We start from the raw sequence: 26,734 nt of genomic DNA, 5'->3' as shown, positions 1-26,734 counted from the left end.
AGAGTGGGGGCTGAATTTAACACTGTCAAGAAAACAATCCAATTTTCTTTAGACATTATGTTTGCAGTGTTTTCCCTACTCCATCTGCTTACAGGATTAAAGCCACTGGGCCAACAGAACTCTCATTTCTCCCACATCACCAAGAAGCCAAAGAGGAAAACATAATGATTAAAGCAAAGATAATTCATTTGATTTAATTAATTTAGCTGTGCATGTGCAATGTGGGGTAGACAGAGCACAGAGCACATAGGAGAGGAGACAGAAGAAGAAGAGAAGGGAAGTCATCAGATGACTGTAGCATTTATGGTACAGCAACCTCCAGCTGCTCCAGTCAGCATGTTGAAGTATTGTTGGGCAAAATACTGAACCCCAAATTCCCCCGATTCAGTGCATTCATTAGAGTTTCAGTGTATATGTGACAGAGGATAAGCGCTCAAAAGCCCAGAATAAATGAATAAATGTTTGTGTAAAATGTGAAACTTTGGCTTGTAGTAAAAAAGCATTATTAAGTAAGTCTCTGTTTGTGCAGATCTTTGGGATTGTGGGAATTTAACAACACAAAAACACCAAAAAGCTAGCAGTGTGTAGCCCAATCACACAGTATAAGAGATGGTTGTAGGTAGATGTCACGCACTGGTTTGTCAGGTTCCTTTTTGATGACTATTTGGTCAAATGCTGACTGATTAAAAAGCTGGCTTGAACAGAAAAGAGTTGATGTCAAGATCTCTGCGAGCAGTAAAAACTGTACAAAAATTTTTCAAAAAGCATTTGTGGAAAGTGCAAACAATGGTTGCAGTATTTGATAAGTATTTTTTGTAAATTATGACTTATGTTTTCTTCATAGCAGCCCCTAAGTGACGGGCCAACCAGGACACTGCCCCCTTCTGACAGTAAATAGCTACAACATGGGCACAGCAACTACGGACAAGCCACGCACAAGCATGCCGGGTTCATGGCTAGTGTATCACATTTGATACATACAGTTTTTGTGAGTTTTTGAGACTTTTACAAAAATAGAAAAATAAATAAATAAATTGCACAATGCATTTTGAAACAGTAAATTACTAAAAACATGACGGATGTACCAAATATAATGCAAATTAAAAGTCATATACACAAATCCAAATTAATAAAAAATGTCAGATGGCTCAATAAACATTGAATTTTCACAAAAATTTGAATTTTCTGGCAATTATTTGATGGTTCAGACTTTAAAGGGTCAGGTTTCTCTTCTGTTGAGTAACAGCTGAGGGTCATTTAAATAAAATACATCTTCAATGTCTGACTTTAAAAAATATCACACGGTAAATTGTGAATATTCTAGCTACTCTCCATGTTTTTCTGAAACTGTTACGTAAACAGTGAACAAAGCACAGTAGGGAGTTCTGTGCCTGCTGAAGGACTTGTGCACTGCAGCAGTTTCCCTCCACTCAAAGTCCACTTGATTAACATTAACAAATCAGCTACATGGCGCCAAAGTTGCCTGGCAATGCCTTCCAAATAAAAAAAAATATGTCAAGTATAAAAACACACAAAACTCACTGATTTTTTAGAAGTCTGTTTAAAAAAACATTTACAAAAATTAAACTGGGAGGAGAAGAAGTGTAAAGATCCTTCAATAATCGATCTTCTCATCCATTCCACCTTTACATCTTTCCATACAGTCCTTTATTTTTTGTCAGAAAGCAGAAGAGGCGGCAACAGTAAGGTAGATGATGATTATCGAAACAGGTTATCAAAACAAACATCCTGCAAAATGTCAGCACTGATGCTTGTTGACAAAGATGCTCTCACAACTCTGTGTGCGTGAGGTTTTTTTAGCCGTGCGAAGAAGCAGACGAGCGGAATTGACGGCAAAAGAACAATCACTGTCATCTCCGCTCTGTGTGTGTGTGTACAGCGCATGGCATGAAGTCACTGTGTGCGTGTGTGTCACGCTGCATGTTGGACTGTGTTGGCTACCTGCAGCGTTCTACAGGTATGAGCGACAGTGGCAGAACCGCGAAGCTGGAGGGTGGTTGGCGTTGACCTTTACCACACACACAGCTCTTGATGTGTTTTGTGTGTTCGGGGTATATGCTTACGTATTGCTGCCTGCTCGGCTTGGTTTCTGGATCTCTATAGAGACGGATATGAACATGTGCTATATATAAAATTTTTAATCAGTGCATGTATGGTTGCCCACCATTTCCTGGGTGCTGGAAAGAAGGGGAGAACTGCTTGGCAGTGACCCTCGCGATGCGACTCTCTTCCTGGGCCTTCTGAGCTGCTGCTACCGCCGCCTCAGCTTTACCCTGTGCGTGAGCCGTCCTGAAACACAGAATAGTAAAAATAATAACTTTAATTTATAACATATTACAAATTTTCTGAGCAAATTTTCTGTTGCTGAGCATTTTGACAGCAGCAACTAAATGAAGCAAACATTTGGGGGAAAAAAAAAACGCATATGAGGACAGCTAAACCATAGTAAAAGTAAAAGAGGGAGAGAAACTGTTTGGCTGCAGATCCATCAGCCACCAGGCTCAGGATCCGCCATTAGCCACCAGGCCCAGGAGCCTCAAACAGCTACCAGGCCCAGGATCCGCCATTAGCCACCAGGCCCAGGAGCCTCAAACAGCTACCAGGCCCAGGATCCGCCATCAGCCACCAGGCTCAGGAGCCTCAAACAGCTACCAGGCCCAGGAGCCACCATCAGCCACCAGGCCCAGGATCCGCCATCAGCCACCAGGCCCAGGATCCCCCAGCAGCCTCTAGGCCCAGGATCCACCACCAGGCACCAGGCCCAGGATCCACCACCAGGCATCAACAACTAAACAGGTGTGTTTGCATCTTATTTAAGCCGCCTACAAAATGCCACCAAAGAAAGGCACAGTCTCCGAGGATGAGATGGAGGAGATTAAGAAATCTCTAAAATTACATGTTTGGGAAATGTATTTAAAAAAATCAGGAATGTTTTTCTCTCTAAATATAGTAACCGACTCAGCCCTGACTGTAACCATTGTTCCCTTTACTACATTCTGATGTATATGGTGCTAAGCGGTCAGAGATAAAGCTAAGTGAAAAATCATGAAAACCCTTTAAAGTCAGTCAATAAAATCTTAAAATCTATTTTAAAACATACCAGTTTAAAATAAATGCATACAGCACAAAAGGCCAACTTTAACTTTAATCTTTAAGGGGGACCTATTCTGCTCATTTCCAGTTTCACGTTTTCATGCTTGGACAATACTAGAGCACATTTGCATGAACTACAGCTCAAAATTTCAGTTTAATTCAGTTCTATTTTTATATAGCACCAAATCACAACAGCAGTCACCTCAAGGTACTTTATATTGGACGGTAAAGACCCTACAACAATACAGTGAAACCCCAACAATCAAACCACCTCCTTTGAACAAGCACTTGGTGACAGCAGGAAGGAAAAACTCCCTTTCAACAGGAAGAAAGCTCAGACAGAACCAGGCTCAGGGAGGAATGGCCATCTGCCACAACCAGTTGGGGGTTAGGGGAAAGAGACGGGACAAAAAAACACACTGAGGAAATCGAGCCACAAAAATAATCCTTGATCATCTGGTGCATCTCCTCAGTTCATCCACTAGCTGGAATAAGCAATTTTGTCTCCTTTCCCCTTCCTTCTAGCAACCATATTATGATTGGCGGACCATTGCAAGAAGAAGGTTTGACCAGAGAGTGGGTGGGGCTTTTGCACTTATGGCTTCAACTGTGCGTACAAGTAGACACAGTTGAGGCTGTAATTCTTTTATTTTATAAAAAGTTTGTAGAACAGTGTAAAGTAGGAGTTTTTAGCTATATATGTCTAAAAATAGGGAATATAATGCTTTTAAGAACAAACAGTGCAGTACATTAGAGGGAGATAAGGAAAAGAATAGAATAAAAGAAAAACCACTGTCCAAAAATACTGTAATTTTAAAAAAAGTCATTAGAAACTGACCTTTTGAACAATAAAAGTGCCAACAATGCTCCACAGTGTTTCAGTTTTTCACTGATACAGGGGTATTTGTGGCTGAGCCCCGGCTTATTCACACAGCACCTACAGAATACACCGACTTTGCTCCATTAATTAGATCCCAGTGTTTGTAGCCCAAGGGGTGATGTCGTACTGTAGTAGCTTGAACACTTGCATAGTTAAAAGGAAGGTTAAAATATGTTTATTGTCACAATTATTCCAAACAGGGACTCCCTTTAATAGATTTCTTTTATATAAATATTGCTAAGTATCTAGCTTATTATATAAAAAGCGAAGACACTGTGAGCAACCTTTTTGGCTGACTGTTTCTCAAACTAGCAGAAAAAGCCAACAGCAGTCATATTGGGCATCACAGCACATTTTTACTGATTCTGTACCTTCCTGGAAATCCAATGGAGGGATTTACACCACTCTTTAAAAGAAAAAAAAAGAACTTCATTTAGTGCTTTAAATGGCAGAAAGCGCTGTCTGACACGCAGGTCCAAAACCTACTATAACTATTTGAGTGGTTTGAAATCTGATAACTAAGAAAGTCACAGCACAAGACTGATACGTTTTTCATATTCAACAAACCATTCAGTAAGACCTTGCCCTCTGTAGTCACAGTGCTTCTGCTACTTTGACATATCGTGCATTAAAAGAAATGCTCTTCTGCATACCTTGGCTGTATGGGTATTTTCCCCCAGAGAAGGGGGGTTCTCTGGGTTTCCAAGGCAACAAATGTTCATATTAAACATGGATAAAGTTTAGAAAGTGAGGTCAGTGTATGTACAAGTATCTCTCTGAGCCAAATATTCAGTTCCAGGCAGTTTATTTTCCTACTGTTGGCATCAGCTATAACCACAGAAGCTCCACCCACCTGCTATTAAAACAATTTGCTTTGCAGGGGCTGCCAATCAGAAGAAAGCAGGCTTAAAGGCTGCGCTTTAAAGAAGAGAAGCTAAAACGATTAATTTTAGAGAGTGAATGAACTGAAGTGCTGCAGTATAAGACAATCAAGGATTATTTTTTGAGATGTGAATCATGCACAGCACCTCTAGTAAAGTCCAAGAATTAAATAAATAAATAAATAAACTGAGGTGTAAATGAGCATAATAGAGCTCAGAGCCAAGCAGGTGATTTTTGTCATTTTTACTCTGTGCAGAAATGATGTCTAAGTAGGAGAAAATTGATGAATGCCCCCCCAAAAAAACAACAACAACTGGATTAAAGGTCATAATGCTTTGGTTGTATAATAATAATTTTCCTGTCATTATGGAAGCTTGAATAACACACCTACATCAATCACATCACTGCTGTGCCCATATAAAGCATTTATTCTGGGGTATTCTTATTAACAGAACGGGCATCATTCATCCTGTGTTTATATGGAATCTCTTTCATAAAAGACACCTGAGCCAGAAGGTGACAAACACGCACAGGCATCAGCATATTACATGATACCTCAAACAGAAGCTGCTGAGGGACAATTACTACAGAGCCACAATATGATGAGATAGCATGCATTCATCTGTTTACAGGCGCTGTAATCTTCTGCTTGAAAATGTGTTTACTATCACAAAATAATTCATCTCACTGCCTCTCAGGCTGTCAGGCTTTTCACATCCCCTTCATCTCACTAACAGCCTCTTTTTCAGTCTCCTTTTTAAAACCACTCTCTCACTCTTTCTGTTATTTCTCATTTTTCTTTTTGCCTCTCTCTAATTGCCCCTGCCTTCTTTATAACAAACCCCTTTTCATGTACCTCTTGTCCCACCCTCTTTTCTTTCTCGCTGGTAATATCAAATAGATCTTTTCTCTCAATTACAACCCTCCTCTCCCCATCATCTCTCTATTTCCATTCACCTATCTTCCTCTGTCTATCCAAGGGCTCTCCACTGGTCTACAAAAGCCTCTCCATCCGTCCCTTTTCCCTCTCTGGGCAGTAACAGTCTTGATGCAGTGTTGCATGTCGATGGCTATTGATTTTTTCTTCTCGGCCTCTCTGTTTCTCTTTTCCCCTCTGTGGACTCTCTGCCAGCATCCACTGTGTCAGGCTCACAGCATACACAACACCACCATGTGAGTGCACGCCTCCTGGTTATAAGGGAGGTGAGGTATAAAGAAAGGGAAAAGACTGTTTCCTTAATTTACACAGCATAATCAAGGATAGTGCTTTTTTAATACATAAAAAAAATCTTCATGTGGTTTAAATGTCACGAACACACAAACCCACTCTTAAAAAAGTCTCTCTGTCTAATTCTGTGTCATCCTTTCCTCCACAACTTCCTGTCCTGCTCCCGTCTTCCCAGGGAACAACCTGTTTCTGGATGAATCAACTGCCTGGAGAGAAAGGAGCTGCCTGTTCAAAGAGGGCTCGATTATACAACACAGCATCCTGTCCAAGAGAAGACGGGGAAAAAAGAGCTACAGATGGAGGGCAGGAAGAGGAGAGGAGAGGAAGCAGAGCTGGAGGGAGGTGATGAGGAGGAGGGAAGGAGGACAAAGGACAGGTACAGTGTGAGGATGGAGAGTGAAGAAGATTGGTGTAAGACTGAAAGAAAGATTGAATTAAAAGACGTTATATATTCGACGTTACCAAATCACTGTCGGGTTAATTGTGGGAAGGAGGATAACCAGTGGTATCCTATTCATGGCAGGAGTGGACAGGAAGAAACAAGCTAGCACTGTTGCTGCTATATTTTTATGCAGGCCTGGATTTTAGGACTATCATAGTCTTATCATATTCAAAGCTCAGTTAAGAAAATAGGATAATATATATAATAGAAAATATATATAATAGGAAATATAGGATACCAAAGGTTTTGTTGTGCTGTTGGGAAATGTAGCTGACCGCAGTTCCAGATTTCAAAGTAAAATTTGAGATATCAAAATAAAAGGATGACCAAAATGAGCAAGTCGGACAATCATTCACACTCCCATTCATACCTGTGGCCCATTCAGAATTGTCAGTTAACCCAATCCATGCATGTCTTTGGACTGTAGGTGGAAGCTGTCTGCACAAGAACAGGGAGAACATGCAAACACCACATAAAAAAATAAATACAATGAAAAATAATTAGGGGCAGCTTGCCATAAACTTGTAGTATGTGTAAATGTGAGTGTGAATGACTGTCTGTCTCTGTGTGTTAACCCTACAATAGACTGGTGATCTGTTCAGGGTGTACTCTGCCTTTCAGCTTTTGAAAGTTGTGATAGGTTCCAGCACTCCACCCTGTAGGCTGAATTGGATAAGTGGAATAAAATGGATGAACAAACAATGTGTTAATAAAACACAGCAACAACAAAACTGACAATAACTCTGCTGAGAAAGCAAGGAAAACTGTGCTCACATGTTAGTGACAATCACAACAGAGGCCAGCCTGAAAGCTTATCCTCATATATCACCTATTTAACATCATACTGTAAGACTTCAAATTAGCATTTGAGACAATAATTAATCAAGAAAGTTTTTACTGAGGTCACATATTGCATGGGAAGTAGATATATTTCCTAATACACGTCTATATAAATAAACTTCTTGTTGCAGCCGGAGGAGTCGCCCCCTGCTGGTGTTAAAAAGCCATTTCAGCATCGGCTTCACTTTGTAAACGTGGACCTGTCTAAACCTGTCTACATTCATCATTTGTATACAGTCTATGATCTGAAACAAACCGGTGGCCTAACTTAATGCCAGACAGCAAATCTTTGGGTTTGGGGCTGTTGCTAGGGAACAAAAAAGCAAGTTTCTCAAAACGTATGATGGCTACTACAGATACAGCATCTGCACCACAGAGGTTATGTAGAGCACCTGCTGTGCACAGTAGTGCTAAAATAGATCCCTAAAAGAAAGAAATAAGGCTTAATAAAATATTGTATATTAATACAATCCCCACCCCCACATCTAACTTACATCTCGGAGACACCGTCTAAACGTTCCTTGACTGACGCCACACTTTGAGAAAGCCGCATTGATGCTTAAAACGTGACACATTCAGAGGACACTAAATGAGCAGGGAGATCAAGGCCAAAAGGACGGGCGAAATAATAAGAGAGGGGACATGAGGAGAATGAAAACAGAGCGATGTAGGAGATACGGAGGAAGACAACAAAGTGCAATGAGATGAGGTTAGGAAAGAGACAGGAAGAGAAAGTCTAATCCGGGGCTCACGCTCTAAGCTCCTCCATCATCTCTGTCATCGCTCTGAACCAGTTGATGATGATGAGGATGATTCATATCTCACAAAGCTTTCCGGTTTGCATCACTGCTAATAGTGTATGTGTGTGTGTGTGTCTGTATTACTCATGTTGTGGGGATATAAATCTGTCTAAACAGTGCCGGGACTCCAACAAAAACAAGCCCCCATAAGGTAAATCTGTCAATTTCAGCATGGACACTTCCGCTGTGTCTCAGTTGGGATATTTCTGTTCCTAAACTTCCACGTATGGAGGCCAATCCATAACTGTTAGTGTTCCACTGTGGGGGTTTTCTATCCAGGCATGCTTTTATGGCATTGGGATTTCCACATTTTGCACAGAAGATGTCAACTTGTCTGCAAATGCTTGCTAGCTACTAGCTGAGCTGGAGTAAAACAGCTTTAAAAGCCTTAAAACACGCCAACCAGAAACAGACACCAGTGGTTTCCAGGGGGTCACTCGTCTCTAGGCCTGTGTGACTGTTTCAAAGCAGCTCTTATCAGCCTTCAGCAACGACTTGCCAGCTGGTCAGGAAATGCGCATTATTCCCTTGTGACTGGTGCTTGCCGAGTAGTCACAGGCAGTGTCTAGGCCTTATTTATTTGACTCTATATTGTCATACATCCAAATTGGTAGAGAGAGGCTAAATCTATCTGTTTTGATTTTATATACTGTTTTGTTTGTTTGTTTGTTTGTTAATTAGGTTGTTTGTTTGTTTGCTTGTTTTAATCAATTTTAAATCATGCTTTTTATTTGTTTTTGTTTCTAATGTCTCTGTAAAGCACTTTGAATCACCTTGTTGTTGAATTGTGCTATACAAATAAACTTGCCTTGCCTTGCCTTGCCTTAACTCATGCGGTTAGCTGTCGTGTGACTGCAAAGCCCCAGTACTTGTTCATATAATCATGCTCACAATAGTAAGTGTAAATACTGGAGTACACAGTATGAAATACAGCTTTGGATTAAAGTTAGAATAAATCACCGGAAAATGAATGTAAGTCAGTGTAACGACCTGTGAAGTGAGAGAAACTCAATGTGTGTGTGTGTGTGTGTGTGTGTGTGCCTCTGTGCTGAACTTTAGGCTTACCAATGAAACGAGGTCACAGAACTTCAACGACTGGAGTCCTGTGACACAGTGAGTCACTGGTGTGTTTATCTGGTACTGACTAATCACAGGTAGCCTGATGAGAAATCAGTTACATCAGCACATGTGACAGCAGTAATCAGGGCACATGAGCTTGGTATCGCACAATCGCACACACACACTCACACATATAAACAAATCTGGGATTTACTGTAACATCAGGCACGTGGACAGCTGACCCTGAATTTCTACCAGCTGTTGGATTCTCTTCAGGAGATAAACCCGACCCCTGACCTCACTGCTTGCTGCCCTGCCTTTAGGAACAAGTAGGATGTACATTCAAACTCAGCCTATGGACAATTTTAGAAGCACATACACACAGCAAGAAATCGACGAAAAAGGGCCACAAATCCTCACACATTGTGCTTTCATTTTGCTCAAAGAGAACTGCAGCAATTATCCTGTGACTGTTTCACCTCTCAGGGTTTCTCCTGGTGTTCCACAAGGAAATACCCTGCTGTTCTGTTCTGGGACGCATACACACACATACAGAGAGACTGTTCTGTGCTGTGCTACATTGCTGCCCAAATCTGGGTTAGACATTTCTATGTGTGTATGTGTGTGTGTAGGAGAGCGGAGAGCTAGGCCAGTCTAAAACTGTACGTACAGTTAGGTTATTCTGGGCAAGTAAAGTTGTGCCGTTATCCTAAATCAGCAACCTGCTCTGAGCAAATATTTAAAGCATCACCACTTTGTTACTCATCAGATTATTAAAATCTGCATGTTACCTCAGCAATATGCCGACAACTTCATGCTCCAGTTTCAGAACCCTGATGTTAAATGATGAAAAACAAGCCAAAATAAATGTACTATACTAATAAATTGGACATTACCATTTTGTTTCCACATAAGCATAAATATATATCTATCTATGCTTCTGTGGAAACAACATTAAATGCTTAACACATCCTGAATTAGGTTGGAGCATTCACTAACAACTCAATCAATTGACATCATGATCTTTTAATGACCCAACTCAGGATGATATGTTTACAAATCCATGCTTTCAGAGGGGTTTATTGTCATATTGTTGCCCCTTAATGCCCTTGAGCTGGCACATCTTGCCCACAGCTTTGACAACAAATCAAACCCCCCCCCCCAGGTTTCGACCCCACAGTTATGCACCTATGTGCCAGTTATGTGTGAGTAAGTGATTTTAAAATGCCTTACTTGTATAAACTTCTACATGTTTACTAGAAAATGGTTCTTTCATACACATGTTTACCTCTCTGTGTAATTTCCTGGGCTAAACATAACCAAACTGTGAGTAAGAATGAAAGTAATCAGAAAGCGAAACCTAAAGGTAAAAAACTGGTTCCAGATGAGTCTGGGATTTCAGGTGTGTTTGTGCCAACACTGCCCTTCCTATTGTGGACTGTGGGCTTTGTAACAGCGGAAACACTCAATCACGCTAGAGTAAAAATAGAACAACAACCTCCTTATGACTAGGAAAAATCGGTTGTTGCCCAGTGATTGCATTGGATTTATTTTGCAGTCCAATTACAAGTATTTGCATCAACTGTTTTTGATCTCAAGGCAGTCAAACAGTCCTTCGACTCAGAATGACTGCTTGACTCAACTGATTATACTCTCATTACACTCCTATATTCATTTATATATACTTTCCCCCACGATCCCTATCTGTTCATAGCACATAGCTGCCCCTCGCTGAGCTTGGTTCTGCCAGCGGTTTCTTTCTGTTAAAAGGGAGTTTTTCCTTCCCACTGTTGCCAAGTGCTTGCTCAAAGGGGGTGGTTTGATTGTTGGAGTTTTCTCTCTGCTATTGTAGCTGTAGAGGTTACTCCTGTTGTGATTTGGTGGCAGATACATCAATTAAAATGAATTAAATTGAATATAAAGTGCCAGTGCCATTTTGCAGTTACATTGTCATCCTGATGAAACTACGTCCCAATTTGTGGAGGAATCTTTGAATTCCCGTATAAAATCTATGAGATTCTAAGGGGTTGCCACGGTGATGCAACCCTGAGATCATCTCCAGCTGAACTTAAACAAGAAACCCTTTAAAAGCCATGTCAATGCGTAAATCACTACATTATGGAGCCATTCTTATTGCATTATTGTGAAGCACTTAGGTATACCTTTGGTTTTAAATGTGCTATATGAATAAAATTGTATTGTATTGTTACAGCTCAGACTGGACTCAGTTAATAAGCATTTCTGTGAATCTAGAAGCAACCGATTTATGATTTTCACAAATTTATCACAGTTTATTGCCAACTTCAGTCCATTCAATTCCAAACTGTTAGCAGACGTTTTCCTTCTTCTTGACTTGTTATTGCTATCTTGATACATCAAAGTCATTTTGAAGGCAGCAATTGACTGCAAGAGGTCACAGACCTGGCTCCTTTGAAGCAACCATTTCAAAGGCAATGGGATCGCCAATCGTCCCACAGTCTACAAACATTATTTTTGCTAATGCGGTAGTAAAGCTACTTTCAGCTGGGGGTCACCACAGCAAGTAGCTCCGCATTTTTGATTTTTTTTTTTTATGCCAGATGCCCTATCTGATGAAACCCATTCAGAAGACCTTACATGAGTTTTTTCAGATACCGTAGTTGAAACAAACGTCCAATGAGGTCCCTAAGTTGGAGTTCTCAGTGGAATAAATGCTTTCCTTTTATACAAATTGCTGTCAGTTAGACATCCGTGTTTAAGTTCACACACAGGTGTCCTACGTAGCAGTTTTAATAGATGAAACCCAACAGCAAGAGACAGCAAAAATCTGCAGAATGTTGGAAAAACAAAAGCAGTTGTCCACGGGCGCCACATAGATTGCTAGTTTTGTGGTCACACTTGGGCTTCAAACACAACACAGCACAGATTAAAGCTACATGAAGATGTGTCTAAGAAGACAGTTGCAGCTCAGAAACACTCTACCAGTTTGTTTCTTAAACACAACCATGACACAAGCTACAGACTGGCCACTACCATTAATCGAATTTTAAGTAAAGATATGCCCAAACGCCTGCAATATCGTAGTTTGCATTTAACTCAAAATCCCAGCACACCTTGCAAAACTATTTATATTGATACGGATGCCTAGTTTCGGTTTTGCTCCGACTGCTATCATGCAAAAAGTTCATTTAAATATTGTTTGTGTCAAGATCTGGGTTTATCTGCTTTAAGCATGCATAGAGTGGCACCCTACTTTAAACAAGGACACTCCGTCCCTCCTCAAAAATAATTCAGGCCTACCCACTTGTGCATGAGCTCTTGCCCTCCAAATATTCAAGCACAATTTAACTCAGCATACATTAGCTTAACCTTTACGGCATTAGTCTTTATTCCATATTTTATGTCTTAGACCTGCAAGATCAAGCTGCAAAGCATCGTTTCCAACCACACAGCTACATTTTATGTTATATTAGAGACTTAGGATAAGATTTTAGGTTGTATTTTGGATAAACATATGCAAACTGAGGTATGACTGCAACAAAGAACAGAATATGCGGCCTAGAATATATATTTTTAAAAAGAGTTCAGAAAGAGTAAACATGAAACTGATGCAAAACACAGAATTAAATGGTGATGAGGAAAGAACAGATATAAACCAGGAAACCCTGCGGGTATGAAACGAATTACACCAATAATGAAATTTAGGTTAAATTGTTAAATAAGTCGGCATTTTATTAAAATGAAGGAAGACACTAGGCTTAAAATTGGAATATAATGACCTCTGAAAGCGAGAAAAACTTCATTATTTCAAAGTAAAAGTCGCACCACTGACGTCATTCTGTGTGGCAGATATTTTATGAAATTTAAAATAACGTTTTAAATAAATATATTCTAGATATATTTTAAATACGGTGACTGAGATAAACACTGAATATTAGATGAATAAACTTTGTTTATTTGAACGTCAATAACTAATATGACTGTTTAGTGAACTGAAGACATTTTTATGCCTTTAAAACCAAAAGAGTGACCCAGATGTATCAGTCTGTGTCCAGAGAAAGGTCCACAATCTGAAGCCTAATTTAGCATCGACAGGTAAACTGGAAGCAAAATTACTCACCCATAACTCAACTAGCTACTACAGCAAACGAATGCATTTTTAATTTTAAAAAAAAGGTCTCTGTCACGTTGAGCATTTAAGCGCAGTTAAATTCATAAAGTAGTTCCCACAAGAAAGATGAAACCATGGAAACTATGTGAGCCAACCTACAGTATGGTGTTTTGGCCTGTGCTGTAAAAAGCCTACAAATCACTACGAATGCAAATATATTGTCATCATAATATAAGAAACCGAGCGGCTGATGTGTTTGCTACCTTTAATTTGTTTTTCCTTCTTCTATGTACGTGACTTCTCAACAGCGTGAGAGGAATTAGTTGAGCAGCTGTAGCTCGCTGTGGTCACACTGCCCTCAGCGGAAGACCGTCAGCAGGACTAATAGGATCGGATCTTGACTTATTCAGCTCCTCGTGCATGCACTCTACAAACACAGATATGTTCAGCAGCTTCATTCACGATCTACGCAGGTAAGCTTATAAGCAAGAGCAGGTTAGTCTGTGAGAGAGTAATTCAGCCTCTCTGCTCTTTCAGGCGCTCTGCCAGTGTTGTTGGCATAATGCGGAAATCTGCCCTCACTTTTAATGGGTTTTTTCTCTCACTTTATTATGCCTTTTTCTCTTCATCCCACCTCACATCATTTCTTTGACACCCTCTGGTGTTTTAATATTTTCATTTTAACGAGCTCATCCATCTCAGAAAGCAACTTGACATCTTGCGGAAAATTGGCGATCTGCTCCTAAACTTATATGCTGTACATCATTAACAGAGTGCAAAACATTACTGCATTATTGATCTGCTCCAAGGTCAACTGCTAATCAGAAAAAAAAAAACAGCTCAGACAGCTGCTTCACACGCTGACTGACACTGTTGTCACTCTGCAGCCGACTGTTTCTAATCACACTTTTCAGTATCTGTTGTACAGAAGAAAAGGCATTTGTAGCTATACGATACTAACATGACAACAAAGCATGTAAACACAAAGTCACAAACAAAGCCAAAAGTTCAGATCTTCATATTTGGCTGAAGCACAACCAAAACTGAGAGAGGACATGTATGGATTATATATAAATTATTTTATGACCCACATTCAAACCTTTAAGTTTAGAAACAGAAGTTGGAGGATGTTATAACTGATTACTAGCTTTAAAATCCAGGAAGATTCAGACATTCTTTTTAGCCAATTCACTGCTCCTGTGTTCTTGTGTTAGGAAAAATATCTTAACTCAAAATAGTCAACTTGCACACACTAAACACTTATCTCACAGATATAGAGCAGAATCTGGCTAAGCCTTTAAATCTATAAGCTATGCTTTAAGTTTTACCAGTAGTCCTCCAAAGCACTTTAATGCATGTCATTTTATAATAAATAAACAAACACAAAACCTACAAACTGAGCCTTAAGTCATCACAATGTTAGGCAGGTTAATGTGAGTGAGGCCAGAAGATCAGACACATTTATATAGGGACTCATGTGTTTATTTTGGGTGCCATCTTTGGGTCCGCTCCTCTCTAATACGTCCAAGCGTTTCGACCATGTGCTCCAGAAAGCATGAAGGCAACTTCTGGCCGCAAGAACAAGAGCTAGTTTGCTTTTCTGTGTTTGGCTCAATGACATGAAAAAAAATCAAAAAGAAAACAGTGTGAACAAATCAGAAACAGTACGAAGGGTGTGAAATCTGTTACACAAATAACGGCGCCTATTGCTGTGCAGGCTGTCCGTGCAGTGTCCAATTCTGCATGTGGATTTCATGGAGTTCGCGAAAGACAGCACATACTTAGCCAGCTGACAAAATTTATGTCACTTTGATATATGTGCGTAAATACACAGATGCAGAACCCCTCTCTCTCTTTACATGGGATGTCACACTTTGGTACCAAGTCGATGCTAAAACTGTTAGGATGCCTGGGTCGTTGACCCAGGGTTTTGAGTTTATATATTATTTATCATTTCTATTCTTTGGTTTCTTTGTTAGAGTTATGTCTTATGGTTTGTCTCTGTGTAATCCTTACTTGCTGTCTCCCCTGTCTGCTATATCCCCGTGTCCAGTCAGTGTCTGTGTCTGCCCTGGTCCCACGTCTCTGTTCCCTCTGTTGCAGTGCGTGCTAGTCTGTGTCTTTAGTTCAGTCTGTGTCATGTTTCCTGTTTTATTTTGAAGGTCCTTGTCTGATGTTAATGTATCTGGTTTCGCTTCCCCTTGTCTCGTTAGGCCTGATTTGCCCCAGCTGCCTGTTACCCAGTCTCTGATTGCTCCCTCTGTGTATTTAAGCCCTGTGTTTCTCTGTGTCTGTGTCGCGATCTACCCTTATCTTGCTGTGTGCTCTGTTAGTCTTCTCGTGTAAGTTTATTTTGATATATCCAGTTATGTTACATTTGAGTTTAGCATTAAAGCTGTTTTTGAGTTCAAGTTTTGCCTCTGAGTGTCTGCACCTTGGGTCCACCTACTACCACTCCTGCCTGCACACAGCCTTCACATAACAAAAACTCCAAAATCACAGCAGGACTTTTCATAACATAGATGCTACAGGTGGCAAGAGTTCTACATGGAGATAGTTTTAGTTTGAGTTGCCTGATCAGGAATTAAAAACGTCATGTTTTTTTTAAAAGAATTCAAAGCGTTTCATCTTGTAATGGCTTTTTTTTTTTTTTTTTAATTTATTCCAGTTGTTTTTCTTGATACCTGTTATTTCCTTCCTGTCTAAGCTCTACAGAAAGAGTTTAACAGCAGCAGCTTTGTCACCACCAGAGGTACTGTAGCCATACCCTGGATCCTTGAAACAACAAGGTCTGGACACAAACTAGGCCATGGGCCTACTTCTGATGAATCCCCACTTGACAAGAGTATCAATGTGTATCTGTGGCTTCAGGTCCCAGGACAGCTAATTACTTTCTGTTTTGAGTCCTTCGCTGTAAAAAAAAAAAACAAAACAAAACAAAGAAAAAAACAAAAATGGTTCTATATTGCTATCCAAAAGTTTCTTGCAGCTGTAAAGAAGGTCAGGGCAAGCCCGTTAACATCATCAGACAGACTGCTCTCGTTGTTTTAGCTGAATGAACTCCGTTTTAATGAGAATCAGCCCTCATCTCCATTCAGCAGAACAGCTTTATCAGAGTCTTAACAGCTCCAGATGGGCTTGTTTGGCTTGCCAATTTCAATCTTTCTGTAACCCTAATTTCACCTTAACCTGAATCTTATTTTTTTTTTTTTTTTTTTTTTTTTTTTTTTTTTTTTTTTTTTTTTTTTTTTTTTTTTTTTGCCTGTCCCGTTTGGCTCTTTTGCCATCAGAATTATTGTCTAAAGGCGAAGAAAGATGCCCAACGGTTTTTCTTTACCAAATTGACCATCCCAGCTTTGCCGTAATGGTCCATTTGATTCACCTTTTATTCTTTATTTTATTTTCACTTGCTGAATACGGGACAGATTTGACTGGGGGAAAGAAAAGGGAGAAAGAAAGAGGGAAAGAAAGACAGTTGAGAAGAGGGACGGGGGAGAAGGGCAAAAAACAAAAACCAACAGAATAAGCAGAAGAAAAAAAATAAATAAATAAAAAAATAAATACATATATCGATCACCTGGATCACCTGTTGAGAAAGAAAAAAGAAAACAAGCAGAAGAAAACGAGAGTAATACAATAAACCACATCACAATGATATATGGGAATATGACAGTAACTACTAAATATTAAACATTATTGTGCAGCACGTAAGATCGACAGCACAGTGTGCATTGAGGTAGGAGCCAAAAAGGGTGTAGTTTGTGTGTGTGATCACCCGTGTGTACACCTGTGAGCATGGACGCGCTTGTTTTCTTAAAAGGTTCCCTCATGTAATGATCTGCTAGAGGGTGTGGGGGGCCACTGCCCCGTCCTCCAGGGCATGAAGCAGGTATGGAGGAGATCAAAACTCCAGACATCCAGAGGCCCCCAGAACACAAGAGACCAAGGAAGACCAACAGAGGGGCAGCCGCGCCACTGTCCCAGAAAGAGCCGAGGAGAGTCCCAGATGAGGGGTCACCCAGCAGCCACGGAGCAGAAGCCAGGGGGGGCTGCAGTGACGTGCCCGTGAGCTCCGCCGGCAGCCAGCTGTGCCTGAGTGACCGAGCCCCAGGCCGAGAGGCCGGGGGCACCCCACCTCCGAGGTGGCCCAAGCGAGCCCCAGGCTCCAGGCCCCGATAAGCAGCCGCCAAGGAGTGAGCCGGTGTGTACCCGGACGCCCACCCCCGGACACAAAGAACCACCAACGCACCGATGTCTGAGGGAGTCCGCCCCCGGCAGGGGAAGTGGTGGGGGGAGATAGGCCTCCAAACCTTGGAGGGCCTGAGCTGTCCTCAGAGAGGTGGCATCTGATACCCAACCTGACATATAGACACAGACATACAGGCACACACAGATACAAACATCCATTCCCACCCTCATGCTCTCATATGCACTTACTCCACACTCAACCAACGTGGAGACAGACATAAAGAGACGCTGTACACACAATCACACTCCCCAAGCGTACTCTACGAACCGGGTCTAGGTACCCTTGCCCCTGGAGGGGGGAACTGCACCCAGACCCAGGTTGTGTTACCCTTTTCCCTGCGGTGGGGAGAAGCAGACCGCCCCGACTCCGCAGCAGCAGGGAGGCCCCACATTCCGGATCCCAGTCGGACGGCCAACTCCTCCTCCTAGCCCCCCTGCTCCAGCAGGAAGCAGAGAACGAGGGTGAGAGAAGACTCCTAACCTCCCTCCACCCGCTCATTGTAGTGTTGATGTATGTGTGTTCTAAGGTGCATTTAAAACCCAGGAGGGCATGGAGCTACCTGCCAGAGAGCAGCAGGTAAGCGCATAGTCCCTCCTGCTAGCCCTCAATGTCTACGTGTATTTAAAATTGAGAGGTGGGCAACGACGCCGGGGGTGAGGTGTACACCCTGATGGTAATTGGGATTCCGTGTAGCGTGCCCACCCCCAAGATCCTATATGTATGTGTAATGAGAGTGTGAGTAATGTGAATGTCTAAGTTGCGGGATAAAATTGAGGCAGAGGCAGCCAGAAGGGGACAGAGGGGGGGGGGGGGGGGTTACCTCCTCTGCACCCTGGTGACACACCCCTACTCCAAGGCCCTGCATGTGTGGGTGGTTGTGGTGGAGCGGGAAGAGGGAGGCAGCTGGAGATGGGGAGGGAAGGAAGGGAGGGGCAAGTGACCCCTCCCTGGGGCCAGCTCCCCCGCTGACCCCAGTAGGCACCCCCATACTCCGCGACCCGCCAGGGAAGGGGGGCCCAGGCCCATCCGAACCGGGGACCAGTGCAGCGGCGCCGCCCGGCCCCACAGAGCCCGGGGCAGTCCACCCAACCCCACAACAGAGAAAACTACACCCACCCCATCATCCACTCATCTTCCAGACTACATAAGACAATAGACGCCCAGGCTGAGATCTTCCTCCACCTCTCCTGTATCTCCCCCTCTTGCAGAGAGAGTTCCTGAGAGAGGAAAGCTCCTGCAAGATGTGACAACCCCCCCCCCACCAGTTGAAGAGCCCCCCAGGTGGCTCGGCGCACCGGCGGCACCCTGCGCCAGTGGCGGGCCCCCATATACCCACCGGCCCACAACCCCGGCAACACACCAACCAGGACCCAGGCCCCCGAGGCCCGGCCAGGGCCCCAGGCCAGAGCCGGAGCGCCCCCAGAACCTCACGCCCGTCCCGGACCCACCCAGGGGCAGCCAGGCTACCAGGTCAGTAACCCCCGTCCGTCAGCACAGACCCTCCCCTAGCCCCGCTGCACGTAGCCACGAGGAAGCCGTCACCTAAGAGCCAACAGAGCCCCTAATTGGCCATGACCGCTACCCCGGGTTGAGCCCCCCAAGGAAGATGCTCCCGGGGAACCGCCTGACGCCCTAAGCCCGACCCTACCCCCACACCAATCACAACAGTGAAGGCGAGACCAAAATATGACCCCCCACCCCCACTAGGTGATGGAGGTGATCAAAGGAGTCCAGAGCAATTGATCTGATGTGGTGGCAGAGGCTGTATCAAGACTAATGTAATCTAATAGATAATTTCTATATTGGTTAGAATTAAGATTGTTTTTATTTTTCCAGTTCATGAGGACTGTTTTCTTGGCTATGCATAGGGCAGTGAAAACCATATGGGCTATATTCTTTTCTGAAGTGACATTATCTAAGCTGCCCAACAAACACACTAAGGGGGAAGTTGGAATGTTACATTTCAGACACTTTGATAAGTCTTCACATATCTCGCGCCAAAACTTCTGAACTGGTGGACAGAACCAAAGAGCGTGGATATAATTGTCCGGTGAATTGGTTTGGCAGTGTGAGCAGTTGTTGGTAGATGCAAAGCCCATCTTGAACATCCGATGACCTGTATAGTGCACTCTATGTAGTATTTTGTATTGAATTAATTGAAGACTGGGATTTCTGATTAGATGAAAGGTTTTTAAGCAAATCTGAGACCAGAAGTTTTGGTCTAAGTTAACTGATAAATCCGCTTCCCATTTTGCAATAGGAAGTGATATTGATTCATCTGTTTTAGAAAGCATTCTGTACATTTTGGATAGTAATTTGGGGGTTTTAAGAGTAAAAAATTGAACCACACTTGGTGGTGTTTGTAGTTCAACTTGACCCAGTTTAAATTTCTTTTTTATTATGGATTTAATTTGTTGATATTCTAAAAATCTTTTCTTGTTGATCCCATATTGTGTAACTAGTCTGTCAAATGAAATAAATTCTGTTCCTTCTAGTATATGTTCTACATATTTGATTCCTTTACCATTCCAATCTGAAAAGTTTATCATATTATTGTTTTGTAATATGTCAGGGTTGTTCCAGATAGGTGTACGTTTGCATGGGATTAATGAAGACTCCGTCAATTTTAGAAACTCCCACCATGCTGTCAGAGAAGAGCTGATGTTGATGCTTTTGAAGCATTCATGTCGTTGGATGTTTGAGCTGATAAATGGTAGATCTGAAATCTCTAGATTATTGCAAAGTGCTTGTTCTACATTTAGCCAAGGTTCATCTAAGAGGGTATGTTTTAGCCATCCTGAGATAAACTGAAGCCTGTTGGCTAAGAAGTAGTGCTGAAAGTTCGGTAGTTCTAATCCTCCTTTATCCTTGGTTTTTTGTAGTGTTTTTAAGCTTATACGTGGGGGCTTATTTTTCCAAAGGAATTTGGACATATATGAATCTAGAGATCTGAACCAATCTTGCGGCGGTTTAGTTGGGATCATTGAGAATAAATAATTTATTTTTGGTAATACCATCATTTTTATAGCAGCAACCCTTCCCATGAGTGATATGGGTAGACATTTCCATCTAGCCAGATCACCTTCTACTTTCTTTAAAAGTGGGGTATGGTTTAATTTAGTTAGATCTGCAAGCTTGGGAGAAACATTAATACCTAAATATTTTATATTTCCCGATTGCAGTGGAGTAGAAGAGGAATTATGGAAGCAGCAATTAATAGGAAGGACTGTAGATTTTGACCAGTTAATTGAGTAATCTGATATTCTTGCAAAAGAGTTTATCAATTCAATCACCCCAGAGATATTGGTTTGTGAATTTTGGAGAAAGAGTAACACATCATCAGCATAAAGGCTGATTTTATGTTCTACGTTCTTGCATTTTATGCCCTTAATTGCTGAATTCTGTCTAATTGCTGCTGCTAGTGGTTCGATAAAAATTGCAAACAGTGAAGGGGAGAGTGGGCATCCCTGCCTGGTGCCCCTCAGGAGACATAAGCTGGAGGATGTCTGGTCATTTGTTCTGACACAAGCTGTTGGGGAATTATATAATATTTTTAACCAGTTGATGAAAGAAGATCCAAAACCAAATTTGTGTAAAGTTGCAAATAGAAATTTCCAGTTAACTCTGTCAAACGCTTTTTCTGCATCTAAGGAAAATATTGTAGTTTCAAGGTTTTTACTGTATGAGTAGTCTATCAAATTAAGTAATCTACGTGTATTTGTTGATGAGTGCCTACCTTTTATGAAACCAGTTTGGTCAGGATGAATTAAGAGGGGGGTTATTTTCTCTAGTCTCTTCGAGAGAGCTTTGCAGATTATTTTGAGGTCTACATTAATAAGGGATATTGGACGATAGCTTGAGGGATATACTGGGTCTTTGCCTGGTTTTAGCAGGAGATTAATGTTTGCAGAATTCATATTTGATGGAAGTCTGCCCTTTTCTTTGAATTCTAACAACGTTCTGTAAAAAACTGGTGCTAGAATCGTCCAGAATTCTTTGTAGAATTCTGCAGGAAAGCCGTCTGGACCTGGAGCCTTATTATTGGACATATTTATCAGGGCTTCCTGGAGTTCACCTGATGTCAGTGGCGAATCCAGTGCCATTGCTTGAGAGTCTAATAATTTTGGGAGAGTTATGTTGTCTAAAAATTGATCAATTTCCTTTTTAGATGGGTTTATTTGTGGTGAATACAACGTTTTATAGAAATCCCTGAAAATGTTGTTTATTTGTTTCGGTTCATATATTGTGTTCCCAGATGAATCTTGAACAGCACATATAGTTGTTTTTTCTTTATTTATTTTTAACTGGTTTGCTAGAAATTTACCGGATTTATTACTATGTTCATAATTTTGTAAGCGTAGTCTTTGTACTAAGAATTTTGTTTTTCTATCAATTATCTCATTTAATTCTAGTTTTGTTTTGCGTATTTTGTTCAATGTTTCCTGATCTTGGTGGGACGTGTAGGCTTCTTCTAGTGATTTGATGTTTTTTTCTAATTCCTGAATATTTTTGTTTTCTTTTTTCTTTTTATGTGATGAGAAAGAAATTATTTTACCTCTCATCACAGCTTTCCCTGCTTCCCATAAAACAGAAGCTGATGTTCCGGGAGTGTCATTAAAGTCTAAATATGAAGTCCACTCTTTTTTAAAATATTTAATAAAGTCTTCATCTTTAAGCAGTGATGTATTAAATCTCCAGTTTTTACTTGGCATAGTATTATTCTTGTGCATTAGTGTTAAAGATACAGGAGCATGATCGCTGACAACTATAGGGTGAATCTCAGTGTCTGAAACGTCACTCAGCAGTGAGCTGCTGACCAAAAAATAATCTAGACGAGAGTAGGAGTGATAAACATGTGAAAAAAAAGTATATTCCTTACTGGTGGGGTGAAGGGAGCGCCATGCATCGCAAAGACCAAAGTCGCTCATATACTGTTTGATTATATTTGTGGACTGCCAATTACGCTGAGTTCCTGCTGTATTGAGCCTATCCATTTCTTCATTCAGTCCAAGGTTGAGGTCGCCTCCAAGCACAAGTGTGCCATCTAAGTGTTCAGAGAGTGCACTGAAAAAACCGTGAAAGAATGAGGGATCATCAACATTTGGACCATATACACTTACAATACATAGCTTTTTATCAAGTATAGATAGTTTAATGATTAAGAATCTGCCCTCTGGATCTATAACTGTATCGAGTACTGTGAAATTAATTTTTTTATGAATTAAAATTGCTACTCCCCTTTGTCTAGAATTATAACAGGCTGAGAACACATTAGGAAACTCAGGTGTTTTAAGTTCATTCGAACCTCTAAGAGGTCTGTGGGTCTCTTGTAAAAGGACAACATCTGCCTGTAGTTTTTTGAGTTGGTTAAATATTTTTAACCTCTTTTCTCTGGAGCCAGCTCCTGAATCTTATTTTTAATATGTCACTGATCTCAATTACATGGTAAAACAAAGCCATCAGCAATTGTTTTTAAGCAGAGGATGGACAGGTGAAAGACGAAAAACAGCTGTTTTAAGATGGATTAACACATAACAGCACCCCGTGGATATAAACATGTTGATGCCTGGGCTTTTGAGATGCAGCCCTGGCACTGCCATCTTGCTTGGGGGTTCTGACTCACCCAAGGTAAGACTTGTTCATTTATTATGCCAGAACCTGGAAACACAGTTTTGCTATGAACATGTTTAAATTGATGTACCTAGTAAGCTGACTTAATAAAGAGAATAAAAGTCATTGAGGCAATATAATGAACAAGTTGTTTAAACTATGGGAACCATTTTACAATAGTATCATATTAATCATTTTAAACATTACACATCCTGTGAGGTGCGAGTTTACTACTTCTAAAGCAGGGATGTCGAACTCCAGGCCTCGAGGGCCGGTGTCCTGCAGGTTTTAGATCTCACTCTGGGTCAACACACCTGAATCAAATGATTAGTTCACTAACAGGCTTCTGGAGAACTTCAGGACATGTTGAGGAGGTCATTTAGCCTTTAAATCAGCTGTGTTGGATCAAGGACACATCTAAGACCTGCAGGACACCGGCCCTCGAGGCCTGGAGTTCGACACCTGTGTTCTAAAGGATTCAAGAGAGAGTAAGTAGCAGCCAGGTGCTGCTAATCAGATTCATTTAAATAACTGATCATCAGAAACTGTGAGCAACTCTGTAAAAGCAGAAATTTTGGCAGTTTGCTGGTCCCGAGCATTCAGTTCAGGTGTGTTTTAACACAATTACAAAATCTTTCCAGTTATGGTCATCACAACAACTTCAGACCATGCAATATTCAGATAAACAACAAAAACCCCAAGAGCTACATCTTACAGTCTACAGGCCCAGTTACCATGTGAAATTTTGAAGTTTGTGACAGGAAAATAAGAAAAAGACTGAACAAATACAGCTTGTTTGGAAGAGCTCCCAGAAGAAAGCCTCTTCTCTCTGAAAAGAACACGGCAGCACAGCTCAGGCTTGCAAAGTTGCATCAAGACTTCTGTGGAGACGTCTGACCATAATGCACAGCACAACATTTGGCACAAACCCAACACAGCTTATCTGAACAAACTCCTCACACCAGCTGTCAGCACGGTGGTGGAGGGCTGATGATTTGGACTTCGTCTTGCAGCCACCAACTCCTCTGTCTTCAAAGTATTCTAATCTGTTGTTAATCTATGTTAGCCAAAACTGCATCACGCAACATCCAAGCGCAGCAGCAAATCTACAACACAATGACTGAAAAGGAAAAAAGAATCAAGTCGCTGTAATGACCCAGTCAAAGTCCAGACCTCAACCTTATGCTGTGCATAAACGAACAACAACAAATTTCAATGAATTGAAGCAACATTGTGAAGAAGAGTGGTACGAAATTCTCTGATTTTTGGTTAGCATCCTCTGCTAATAGAAATGCAGCATAGTATAACAGATAATAGTTTTCTTTGCCTTTAGATAAGAAAAAATTCACAACAACATTTTTAGTAAATATGCTAACATTTCAACAAATATGCTATTAGCCTTACTGCTGATGATTACTGCAGAGCTGTAAATATGAGGAAGGTCAGAAAAGCAAAGCAAATTACAATCTCAGGCTCTTGGCATTTGCTCTATAACAGTAAACGACAAATTATAAAGTTAGGGGGGAATTTCCCTTAATGACTATTTATTTATCTATTATTTACTATATTTTTATTAACACTTAGAGAAATTGCCTGATCAGGGCTGTGTGGGTGAGATTTGATTAGCAGTGGCCTTAAAGCAACCCCACACCTGGCGTCATCTGTTGATTCAAGTATCATTAAATTCTGATTGGTGTATAACATAAAAAATGAATTTAAAAGCACTTTTTTCAGATGAACTGTGCCAGCTTCAAACCACTTGAATTTTAAATTAACCAGGACCTGGAACATGACTTCATTAAAAGGTACCGCGCCTATAATTCCCTACCTGGAAAGAGCAATCTCAGCCTTTTGCCGGGCGATATCTGCTGCCTTCTGCGCTCCCTCCACGGCTCGGTCCACCTTCTCCCTGATCTTACTGGCTCGGAGGGGGATCAGGTTCTTCCTCTTGCCGCTCACCAGGATGTTCTGCTTGTACTTCCCTTCCTCTTTTGTGCCATCAGGAAACGTGGTGCAGCCATAGCCGTGCCGCTTGTTGCTGAGCCACTCCCCTTCGTACTGCAGCCCGTCGGACCGCCGGCTCACGCCGAATCCGGTCCGCTTGTCGTTCTTCCACTCCCCGCAGTAGGTCTCTGTTGCTGTGGCGTCCACATCGTCTTCAGCGACTGTCAGCTCTGTGTCTGCATCTCCAAGGCTGGAAAAGATGAAAGGTTACATTAAAATAGTAAATAATCAATCATGGAAGGATCAAAAAATGTTGCTTTGTAAATAAGTTATATATAAGTTTAACTCCCAGCTGCTATTAGTCACTGGGAAGATGTCATGTTAGGTGTTGGCTAGAGTTCACAAACGTCTATTAAAAAGTTGTTAAGGAAACAACTAATGATTAATTTAATCAATCCCCATACGTATTTAAAGGATATCATTAGGCTTTTTACCATACACAGATCAATAGCTTTACTTTCTGTTGAGCTGCTGCACCTCACAAACAAAAGATCCGAACAGCGGATGCATGCGGGTTCTTAATCAATTTTTATTCATGGTCCAACAAAAGGTCACATGAAACAGCCAGAGCCAGACTTCTGTGCCACGGTGACTATAACTACTACTGCCAGCCATTAGGTTACGAGGTGGCGACTCAACTCAAAATAAGCCGCCTCAATCCAGCATACCTGGAGTTTGACGCCAAGCACTTCCATGTAACATCTAAGTCAGATTAAGAAGCTGAAGTTCACGCAATGAATGAAATCGGCATTAAACGTCTCCTCAGGCACCGGTCCAGTGGACCAGCATACTGACCTTTGATCTATAGTCTCCTTTGGAATGCATGCCAATCCATTTAAAGGCACTTAAGAAGAACAGGTGTTTGTTTTTTCCTTGAATCCCTGTCCTCCAAATGAAGGACAGGTCACTTCATAGTACGTCATTCCACTACCCTGCGACAGAGTTGATATCTGACTCACCACGTTGGACTAACCACGTTCCAAAGTCATTCCAGTCACAGTCTTTCAAAGCTAGACTTCCTCTTGCGTGAATTAAGAAATGAGACCACAGTAGGTGGTGTTATTTGTATGTTTTGGGGTGGATAGACTCATGTTTGATTGACATACTTTTCAAGTAAACATTGCTGTTGAGTTAAAATCCTGCCAGAATTTCTGTGTGAGTGTTAAACGTCTGACTTTTACAGTACATTTGAACTTTTCAGGGATAAATATATTCGATTGCATAACTAAAACACGACAACGATGATGGGTATCAGTATGATTACTGTGGAACTGGTCAAGGAAGGATCAGTTTTAGTTAACCAACACAGTATGCTGGATTTCTAAGGTTTATTTTGGGGCTTTTTGCCTTCATTTGATAGTTAAACAGTGTGGAGTAGACAGGAAAGAGGTTAGACTTGAACCCAGTCTGCTGCGTTCTAGTCATAAGGCATATGCATACCTGCTCAGCCAGTGAGCTAAACTGGTGCTCTAGTATACAGCGTGAAACAGGCTTCAAACTAATGAAAAATTATGTTTGAGAACAAAAGGTTTGGCA

At 41.4% G+C, this 26,734-nt stretch overlaps 1 protein-coding gene and 1 long non-coding RNA gene across 2 annotated transcripts in view; both read right to left on the bottom strand.

Annotated features, from left to right (window-relative positions):
- jph3b (junctophilin 3b) overlaps positions 1-26,734 on the bottom strand; it is a 66,135-nt gene that overhangs the window by 17,693 nt on the left and 21,708 nt on the right. Inside the window, exons 3-4 of the mRNA XM_085165339.1 lie at positions 25,023-25,388; positions 2,186-2,310 (exon numbers count right to left, since the gene is read on the bottom strand). Coding sequence (XP_085021465.1) covers positions 2,186-2,310; positions 25,023-25,388 — 491 coding nt within the window. The remainder of the gene's footprint in view (positions 1-2,185; positions 2,311-25,022; positions 25,389-26,734) is intronic.
- Positions 4,212-17,298, bottom strand: LOC146513676 (uncharacterized). The gene is made up of 2 exons (XR_014874924.1): positions 9,016-17,298; positions 4,212-8,813 (listed from the first exon to the last, which is right to left on the bottom strand). It is a non-coding gene; the product is annotated as an uncharacterized LOC146513676 (long non-coding RNA).

Source organism: Neolamprologus multifasciatus, chromosome 7 (assembly GCF_963576455.1).
Source record: "Neolamprologus multifasciatus chromosome 7, fNeoMul1.2, whole genome shotgun sequence".
Lineage (NCBI taxonomy): Eukaryota > Metazoa > Chordata > Actinopteri > Cichliformes > Cichlidae > Neolamprologus > Neolamprologus multifasciatus.
Note: the sequence above shows the minus strand (reverse complement) of the source record. Positions and strands in the feature narration are given on the sequence as shown.